Here is an 11,077-nt window from a genome sequence, read left to right as displayed (position 1 = left end):
CAAAATTATATTCAAAATTAAAATTAAATTGTGAGTCCAACTAAGAAGCCACAATGTAATGTTCATATGTACAAATCTGTGATTGATTCAGAGTACTCACATAGTATTTGATTATGTTAATATATGCAAAAATATCAACTAAAAAAAAGTATTCATGACAGTAAAGAATGGCTAAGAATAAAACATAACAAAAATATTGGAATGGAAATATATGACTACCACTTCTAACAGTTTGGGGATAGGATATTGCACAAAGTTCTAGTATGTGGTAGATGTGGACAGTGTCCATGATGCTTACTGGTAGTCAGGTGTCACTTGTGGGACTGAGCCACTGCTATTTCCTTGATATCCACCCTGTAGACCTGCACAGAATCATGACCCATAGGGTGCAGGAGAAGTCCATTTGTAGAGTATGCTGATGGAAATATTTTGCTGCTGTATACAAAAGGTTAATTGAGAGACTGCTAGTGTATACCTCTTTTTTTTCCTGCGTTTAATTATTTTCCCTATTTGGTGAGTTCTTTCTGTTCTCATTCATGGAGTTGTGGTAATTTTGATCCATCTCTGGAATATCTTTTAGTAGTCTGTATAGAGTTGACTTTGTCTTCATGAAATTCTTTAGTTGTTCTTTATCATGGAAATATTTCACTTCTCCATTAAACTTGAAAGAGAGTTTTGTAGGGTATAGCAGTCTGGGCTAGAATTTGTTTTCTTGAAAGACTTAAAGTACTTTGCTCCATGCTTTTCTTGACTTGATGGCTTGTGAAGAGAAATCTGCCATTATTCTGATGAGCTTTCCTATAAATGTGATCTGTTTCTTGTCTCTAGTGGCTCTTAGAATACTGTTCCTGTTCTGAATTTCTAGGATCTTGATTATTATCTGTCTGGTTGTGGTTTTAATTGGGTTGATGTTATTTGGAGTTCTATATGCTTAAGTTACCTGAATGTCAGATTGTTTCCTCATATTTGGAAAGTTTTCTGCTATTACTTCTGCCCATATATCTTTTATATAATTTCTATTGACTCTTTCTTTCTCATTGATGCTTAGTAGTCTTATGTTGTTCATCTTTGCATCGTCTTGTAGATTTTGAATTATATTTTTCCTGCATCTTAGTTGCTTTTAAGAGATCTTTTCTTACCTTTTCACTAGTTGCAATGGTGTTTTCAAGGTCTAAAAGTCTATTTTCACTTTCAATCAAACGGTTTTGCCAGCTTGTGATTGAGATTTTAATTTCCTGTGTATCTTTTTGAATCTGCTTCATATGTTCTATTTCTTTCTCTATGCTCTTTCAAAGATTCCATTATTTTTCTGTTCTGCTCTATTTTTTATCGGTGTCTTCTTTAAAAGCACTTAGTACTTCTTTCACTACAGTTACTATTTTTTTTTTACTTCAGAAATTATTTCTCATCTGATTTCCTATATACCTTTCTTCAGTTGTTTCTTTACTTCAGATGCTATTATTTCAGGCTTGTTATTTCCAATTTCTTCTATACTATTTTCTCTGGCATTTGTTTTGGTTGGCTTGGGGCCTGAGAATGCAGTTTGTTCCTTCTGTTTGTCATTTTGCATAGCACTGTCTTCTGACCTTTGGTGTAGAGGTTTAGTAGAGTTATTACCTTAGCACCAGGTCCATATCTAACAAGCTCAAACTCATCCAGGTGGGTATAGCTTGGGACTGGCTGCTGTACTCCACTTCTTTGTCCTGCAGCCCTTGGAAGTGAACCCACTGTGCCACTCTGGCAAGACATTCTACTCCTGGATTAGCCGGGTAGATCTTGCCTCTAGCCTCTCTGTGGGGAGTTATTCTTCAGGATTCCACACCAGGCCATTCTGATGGAGGAAATTCCACATACATGCCTGGCCTGAGTGCTGGCTGGAATGAGGATCTGGCAGACCAACAAGCGGTCCCACTTACATGCCAGGTCTGGGCACTGGCTGTAGGGAGGTTTCCATGAGTAGCATCCTTATTGTAATTTATTCTTCTTGAGATAATTTATTCTTATTCAGATGAGCAAGTATCTATTATTTTTCATTTTATCCAATTGAATTTTTCCAAAAGTATCTATGTAAACATCTCTGAGAACTACTAGCCTCTGGCATTTTTTTGTGCAACAAATAAATTATTAAATTACAAGTTAAAAGATAGAACTAAGAACAAAACTATTGAAAATACTCTTCTAACTCAAAATTTTGGGAACATGTGACTGTGTTTGTATGTGTATATATGTGCAAATGTGTGTGCATCTTTAAAGTGATAAAATTATTTACATTACTATATCATACTAAATTCTGATAGTAGCAGCCTTTGCAATATGTGTTTTAGGCCTCATATGCTAAAGCCTTATGTCTTAAATCCTCACCATAAACCAAGGCTTCAGAGCAGAAAAAAATAATGTGGAGAGAGGCTAAGAAACAGAAAGAAGGTGATGTAGTCAGTATTAAGCAACAGTGTTAAATAAGCATTACATACCCATAGATAAACTCAGAGAAGCTGTTCTATTAAGCAAAGGCATCCCTTTCTGCTCACACTGCCCAGCTGCAGCAGATCTGCTCTGAAACAGAAGCCATATAAGACTCAGCATCTGCTGGAGACAGACGTGCCCAGAGATACTCCTCTAGACAGAAGAACAACCACATTCAATACAGTGCACTAGTTCTAGGCTAGGGCTAGTTTGTGAACAGCCTGCTAGAAAAGCATCTGCTCCATTTGGGGAGGTGGATTCCAGACAGTAGTGGTACTGACTCAAAAACCATGCTGAAGATACAGAAGCCAGCCAGCTAATGAGAAAAAAAAAAAAAAAAAAAAAAAAACAGCCTGATTGGTCAGCATAATAAATAACATGAAACAAAGTACTAAAAAGGGGCAGGATCTTTTGTTTTTATTGAGTGCTGTTCTGTATCACTAGAGGGGAAACAGTCATCAGAGAGGGATGCAAAGTGTGTTAAGGCATCTAGGTTTTTCACTTCAGCACATGGGTGGTGATTTTCTGGGGTAAGATGCACAGGAAAAACATGGAAGCAGATAATTATCTGCATTTGGAATATATTGATATACAAATGTGTTGGGGATATAGTGGAAATGTTCATTTGACAGTTGGGTACACTGTGAATTTGTGCCACAGCAAAGACATAAGCTTTGCAAATCCAAGTTAAGAATAACATCATTGAGTGTTCCTTTTTCTACAGTGTTAGAATTACCTTTGAATGAATTATTTGGCCTTGGAGAAATGCACGTGCATGAATACTTAAGCACTATGAAGCAACTTTTGTTAGCTGATTTTTTTTTCACACTGTAATTTTTGTTTTCATTAGGATATGAAGGTGAGAATCTGATGAAAATCCTTAAAGGTATTGAAAGCAGCACAGAAATCATGTTGGACAGATGGAAGTTTGAAGTTGTCCCAAATGACAAGGATGAGAAAGGAGACCCAGTGCCTTACAGCATCATCAATAATTACTTTTCCATTGGCGTGGTAAGGTTTTCCACTCCTTTTTTTTTAAAAAAAATCTGTCCTGGATAATGACCCTGAGAAATCTCTCATACTATGAAAACTTACTGATTATAAGTACTTTATTTTATTTGTGTATCAACAAAATCTTTTCTAATGGATAATAAAAAAGCTTATGAATTTATTTAAAGACACTATCAGCAATTGATAAATTTGTCATGCATTAGACATAGGAAAGAAACTATATTGTTAATGTCTTTGACTATTTCTGGAAATGAAATTAAGTTTAGAACAGTTTATAAGGTATTTACAATTTTTTTTAGTATAAAGTAAAGCACTATTTTAGGAAAAACATGAAAATATAGTATCAAATTTTATCTTACCTTTAGATTTATGTTATCTACGATAAACCTGTCGCTATATACAAATTCTTAGTTTTTAGCCATATAATAAAATGTTGTTTATCAGTGTAAAGCCATTCAAACTTTAATCCTTAAGTAATTAATAATTCTAATATTTATTTTATTTATTTGTACTTAATAATTATGAGTCAATATATTATCTATAGCACTATATGTTATATATAACACTGTATTCCAGTTAATGAGTTTCACTTCTTATATATCTATCTCATTTCTTTCTTACATGTATATAAACACATGCATACACAGATAGACATTAGTTGACCATAATAAACATTCATTGTCTCTGTGAATTTAACAGTCAGTCTACAATGACAAGAGTCCTTCAGCAAATTAATTAATGTGAATGTCTATGCTTACATGTAATATCTGGTTTATTATTTCTTCTTTCAGATACACTAATGGTATGACTATACACTATTGTAGGCCTCAAGAATTGGCAAATCTTAATGGTTACATACACCATGCTCTTAAGACCATAATGGTTGTCATAGTTTGCTAAAAACTGGAAAAATAGAATTTGTAATTATCTTAAGAGGCTCTACTGTGTATGCTACTATAAAAATGTATTTTAAAAGCTTTAATAGCCTATAATTTACACACAGTCCTATGCAATTATTTTATGTGTACTTTTTAGTTATTTTGATAAGTTTTTCCAGTTGGAGCATTTTATCACCCAACCAATAATCTTAATACCCAATTGTAGTCCCTTCTAACTCTTTCCCTCTGCTCTAAGCAACAACACATCTGCTTTTTGTCTGGTATTTGTGTTTTATAGGTGTTTCATATAAAAGAAATCATATACTATATGAACTTTTACATCTCCATTCTCTCAATTAGTGTAATGTTTCTGACATTCTCTGTTCTAAACCATGCTAATACTGGTTTCCATTTTATTGCTGAATACTAATAGATTATAGGTGGTTTCTTGGCTACTTTTCTCTCATTTCTGGGACAAAATGCCTAATACCTAAGGTTAAAGGGGAAAAGGTGTAGTTAGCTCACAGTTTGCAGAGGTTTCAATCCAAAATTGGCAAGGTCCAAGACAGGGTGACGTAGCAGATGAACACCACTCATGGTGGCAGGGGACAGCAAAAAGAATAAGAAAGAGAGAAAACTTCTCTTCCTCCCTTATATTGTATGCAGAATACCCTCGGGTATGTGTGGCACTCACACCATCATTCCTACATTGGACAATGAACCTATCACAAACTCTAGATTCATCCCCCACCAAGTCTTCCCCTCCATCCATTGTTGCATGAGATTTTGGGGAGACCTTTAGACACAAACCGTAACAGATATATTACTGCTTGAGTTAATTCTTTCAAAGACTGATGGATATTTGTATAATTTCTAGACACTAGGTATTTTAAATTATGTCAGTTTCTTTTATCTATCTAGTAATCTTTTTAGGTGTTGATTAATAATAGTTTTGAACGCTAAAATTTCCATTTGTTTCTTTTTTTAAAGTCTATGTATCTGATCAGTCTTTTCTCTTTGAAACGTCACCACAGGCTTTCTCTATAATTTCCACTGTGTAGTTTAGTAGTTGACATATCTATAATAGCTGTTCTGAAGTCCTTGTACATTAAAGTCCATCTTGGCCCATGAAAGAGCCTGACAGCATACAGCTCTCATCAGAGTCCTTATTTGTTTGTTTGCTCATTTGAGTTTTCCTAAATATGCAAAGTGCTGTAATAGTCCTCTGCATATTTAAATGAGACTGGAAATTTTTTTGATATTTTGTAACAACTTTGAATGCTCTTTCTGTCCCCTAAGTTTGATTGTTTAGTGCCTCACCTATGGAAATTCTCCTCTTTGGGGTGTGAATGCTGATGGTCAGTGGACTTCTTATTTAATTCTTGTTTTATTTTGATACTGGTTTCCAAGTTATCCCTCTGTGTTAATCTGATTTTTTGGAGACCATGCTCCATTGGAGGTAGCAAGTCTTTGTTATTGCATGGGTCTGTGTGTTCTGTGGAATCAAATTTCAGACAAATATTGGACAATTTCAGTTTTTAATAACTCTGACTCCTCGGTTTCTTCTGCTCATGCCCAAAGCTACTCCTATAAGCAGTGATGTGAAGATCACTAGACTCTCTTTTCTCTCTCTTGAGCAGGTATAGAGCCCTCCCATCAGCCAAAGATGTATAACAACTCAGGTTGACCCATCATGTCTGTCATGCCCAAGATTTCCTGTGAAGCTTTTGCAAGTCCATTGCTTAATTCCCTGTCCATGTCAGGTTATCAAGTTGAGCGTGTCACTCACTTCCAAACATTTGCCATGGAGATCTCTAGTCTTAGACGTTTCAGGGCATGCAGATTATCTGACTTCCATCATGAGTCATTCCTTGAGAGTATTTGTCCTATCATAAGGAACCTCAACACCCATGAACCTGGACAGGAATAAAACAGACCAAAGCTGAAACACTAAAAATATCCAGTACATGCCCTTGGATGAAGTGAGGCAGTGTTTTCTGAGTGAATATCTCACCATTTGTTGTGTGCTTTAAGTCAGTTGCCTCTGGCTCTCAAGAACATGTGATTGCCTCTCTTTCCAGAGGACGTTTGGCAATGTCAGGCCTCATATCTGACTGTTATGACTAAAAGAAGATTAATACTGCAGCACAGGGTAGAAGTTAGACATGCAGCTAAATCCTCAGTGCATAGTATGACTTCACAAACACACAGCAAAGATCACGCAGGTCAAAATATCAATGTGTTGACATTGAGAATTACCAACACTATCGAACGTTTATATTTAAATACAAAAACTGAAAAGGCTGTAAATGGAAAACAACAGAAATATAAGTAAATGACAACAGTTCAAATAGAAAAGAAAAAAGAAGACAGATTATAACAAAAAATAAGTAATACCAAAATGTTTAAAAATGAGTTATCAAAAAAGCTTATTAGACCTACAGAAAGATTACTTCCATCAATAAGTGAAGTGACTTACAATAAAACAACACAGAATGCAAGAGAAAAAGTAAACACAGAAAAAAATTAAAATTATGATATATATGTCTCCTAACTGAAAAGATTGTATGACTCCCTATTGAACATATGTGTTGACCAATGTAGTAGTAAATCAAAGTTGCCAAATGTAAAATCAAACATAAATATTAATTGACATTCCACTAAATTAATGTTACCCAATAAATTTAGAAAGACAATCACAAGCAAAATTAGAAAACATGCAAGAAATTAATATTTTCATATAAAAATATTATCTAGAAAATATTCAACCTTCAAATACACAAATAATCAAAACAAATAGATACATTTCCTATCCTTTGTATGAGATTGCTTGACATAACATACAAATGAATTTATACATTTGCTCTATAATCAAAATTACAACTGGGTTTGTGTCAAATTTGTTTCTTTGTCATGGATATGTAAATTAGATATAATTCAAGAAATGTCATGTCAATTTTAAAGATAGACACATACTGCACTTTTGTGTAAGGCTTACTCAAAATCCCACAGGAAATGACAGATTACCTAGTGCTGATGTTGAAAAACTAGCCTCTTAACAGAAAAAGAGAATTTTCTACTTTACATTATATAAGTAAATGATGGAAATGCTGAACAATTCTATTTGAGGGATCAATAAAAAACCTAATAAAGGAATGTATAATAGAATATACTCATGGTTTTAAGGTAAAGCATGACTAATTAGATAAGCAACAGGGTTTTGTTGAGGCTTTCTAAAGCATATACCACTGCCGCAGAAAGAAAAATCACAGCACTCAAGTCACCATCACACCAGTGAATCCCATGGAGCGTTCATGCCTCAAGTGTCATCCAATAAGTTTGCCTTATGTTCAACAGCTGACATTCCACTTCCTAAATCAGGAAATCTACATGAAAATATATTAATTTCATAATTTTTGCAAGCTTTTTCTGAAAATATCAAAGCTAGTACATTGCAAGTATCGTCCCTAGGAACACAGGCATGAACATGAAAAGTAATGAAATTGAAGTGTGAGGTGGATGTCTCAACATTTTGTCACCATGGGCACAAGAAGGAATGAAGTGAGTGTGCAGTTGCCTCTAGGAACCCCCTTGCCAACTAGCTACAGTCTTATCCCAAAGTTGGGCTGCAATATCAATAGTTTTATTTCCAAGTACTCACCTTCACATACTGACTAAAAGTGTTTTGCAATCAACAAAACACTTTGCCTCAAAGTTTTAAGGATATCATCTTCATATCCTACGGTGTAGCTGTTAACTGCTGGCAAAAGCAACCCTAAAATAACAGTGGCCTATTACTGAGTTAAAATCAGTTCTTCATGTCACATGTCAGAAATGTTAACCTTTAGGGAGAAGTTCCACATCAATGCAGCAGTCAGTGACATGGGGCCATACACCCCTACCTTCCTATAGATACCCAGAGCCTTCTTTACCCAATAAATCCACAAGAGAAAGTGGACTATTGCAGCGATTCATTCTGCTTTCCTTTTTAAAGGAACCAGACCCAGAAGACAAATTACCATTGTTTCCACTACTAATGTGTTACTCAGCTCTCCCTCACTTGACTAACTCTGATGCTAAAGAGCTGTTCTTTTGCTCCTAATTACAAGGAAGGCATTTTCTGAGTGCCAAGGGGGAAAGGAAAAATAGAAAATCCCTCGCCACTCTACCACTTCTTTGCTTCTATGTTTAAATTTTAACCTGAATTATTAAAAATGATATGAGATCATAAAAGTAGATACACTTCAACTGTGGTGGTTCATCACTAGAAATATATTTAATAGCAACCGTGTGCCAGATACAATTGAAAGATCAGTAAAGAACATGACAGAAGAGTCCAATGTGCTCACTAAGCTTCCATGCTTGATATATGAGAGATTATAGCAATTATTGAAACTACTATGCACAGCCTTTTATTCTGATATTTTCATCTGGTCCACCACAGATAATATTAAACTTCCCAGGAATAAAACTTTGTGACAACTGTATCGCTAAGAAGTTTATAAGCTATTAATTTTATCTTCATAGCTGTTTCTTCATTCATTCATTTAATAAACAAAAACTTAAGTGTCTACGTTAGGCCTTATCGCTTACAGCAATGATTTAAAGACCCATCACTTCGTGATTGAAGCTATGAATTAAAAGGAAGAAGGAAATTTTTGCTAAAAAAGAAATGCAACAAGCAAAATTTTTTAAAGTTATAGTAATGGGTATAAAAGAAAACAAAATCTACTTTGACCTAGAATAAAGGACACAACTTTAGATCTGATAGGAACAAGTTCTATTAAAAATATTCATTTCAGAAGAGATCTGAAGAGCACTGAACTGGATGCCTAAAATGTGTGAAAAGAACACAGCTGGTGGATGTAACGGGGTGTGAAGGGTTTGAGGTGAGGGAGAGCTTTGTGTTTTCAAAGATTTGCTAGACCAGTGAAGCTGGAATGTGGAGAGGGACAGTGGATGAATAACATTAAAAATGCTACAGAAGTGGCCGCTGTCCTGTCCTGCAGGACTCTGGAAGTTGTGATGTGAGACTGGACTTCAGGTATACAGCCTGAATAATTCACCAAGGATGAAGTAGCCCAGTTTATGTGCACTACAAGTTCCTCTACCGGAGGTGGTAGTTTGAAATTAATTAAAATATTAACAGAACAAACACCATATAGATGACATATATAGCTTTAAATACTTCATTTTGAACCTATGAATAATGTGTTTTTATAAGCCCAGCCCACATCCTTTGTTTGCAAATGGGCCATTTACTGAAAATCGATGACTTTCATGTAAAGTATGCTCCATAATAAATCTATGTTTTCCTATATAATTTTTTAAATTGGAGCAAAAAAATGAAACTATAGAAGTAATCTGAGTGTAAAATTCTCCTAGACAATTAAAGTCATTTAAAAATTGTTCATAATTATGTCTCTCACACATAATTGTAGAACCAAATTTTCAACATCATACTTATATTAATTTTTTTCCAATTTGTCTTGCTTCCTTAAAAAAGCAATTCTTTTTTATAATTGTATTTCCCAGTTATGTGTAATTAAATTCTGTAAGGAAAGACTAAATTTTTCATAAACAGGATTGGAAGACATGAATGACTTATAATGATAAACCTCAAAATGTAAAAGAAAAACTGCAGATTTATTAAACAATAATCTATCAAAAATAATTTAGATTCAATATGATTTATATTAGAAATTTTGTTCATATGCCAAGTCACCTTTGGGAAGTCAAATTAAAATAACAATTCAGAGAGGTTGTTCTTGACTTTATTTTTTAACCTGTTGTTTTCAGAGTGACTATTTTGAACTAATATTTGTAATACTGCTGAAAAACAATCATGGACATGTGTAGGAGTAGCAGAAAGTCTGACCTGTATCATCTTATGTGAAACAGGAGGCATGTGAAGACAATGAGAACCATGACTACTGAGAGTCAAACATAACTAAAATATATTGCTGAAACCGAATTCATAATTTCTAGGACATTGCAGCAAGTTAAATTTCAAGACTAATCCTGATGTTTGATTTTTAACAACAGTGATAGCCACATTTATGGAGATGGCATTGATAAGACCAGACAATTGGTGGAGGTTGTAAACATACATTAAGCTGAACAAATAAGTTAGTAGAAATACTAAGCTGGCATTCCAGTACAAAGCTCAGAGGAATGTTTCAGTTTGAAATCATTTGGGGTTATAAGCAAATTTATTATTGATTTATTACTGTATAAATTACCCTTCTAAAAGGCAGCAACTTAAAAATAAGCTATATATTGTTATTATTATTATTAGTAGTAGTAGTAGTAGTAGTAGTATTTAAAAATCAGTGGTTCATCTAGATTGTTCTACCAATAGTGGCAGTTAGCTGGGGTTCGTAACCCTATGCTTTCCTTACTCATAAATCTGGTTTGTACTGGATACTAGTATGATAATGGTTTTGACTGTACATAACATTATCATCATAAGTTTTACATATAAGACTTCATCTTTGGTAGTGGAAAAGCTCTGGGATGCAGAAGAGGATAGACCCCAATGTGCTAGTACTGTCCAAGCCTCTGTTTGTGTCAAATTTCCTAATTGCTTCGGCCAAAGGAAGTCATATGGCTGATTATAAGTGGTGGTAGGGTGTGAAGCCACAGAACTCAGTGGATTAACATGCCTGCTTAGGCAGATGCAGGGGCCAGGGTAGGAGGGACAGAGGAAGGGAGGGAGGGAGGGA

The 11,077-nt window shown here is 34.6% G+C and overlaps 1 protein-coding gene across 2 annotated transcripts in view; it reads left to right on the top strand.

The window, feature by feature from the left end:
- Dgkb (diacylglycerol kinase beta) overlaps window positions 1–11,077 on the top strand; it is a 705,005-nt gene that overhangs the window by 307,432 nt on the left and 386,496 nt on the right. For both annotated transcript variants that reach the window (XM_023709934.1, XM_023709933.1), the window contains one exon: window positions 3,314–3,474. In XM_023709934.1, coding sequence (XP_023565702.1) covers window positions 3,314–3,474 — 161 coding nt within the window. The remainder of the gene's footprint in view (window positions 1–3,313; window positions 3,475–11,077) is intronic.

The sequence above is a fragment of the Octodon degus genome, unplaced genomic scaffold (assembly GCF_000260255.1).
Source record: "Octodon degus isolate 3935 unplaced genomic scaffold, OctDeg1.0 scaffold00015, whole genome shotgun sequence".
Classification (NCBI taxonomy): domain Eukaryota; kingdom Metazoa; phylum Chordata; class Mammalia; order Rodentia; family Octodontidae; genus Octodon; species Octodon degus.
Note: the sequence above shows the minus strand (reverse complement) of the source record. Positions and strands in the feature narration are given on the sequence as shown.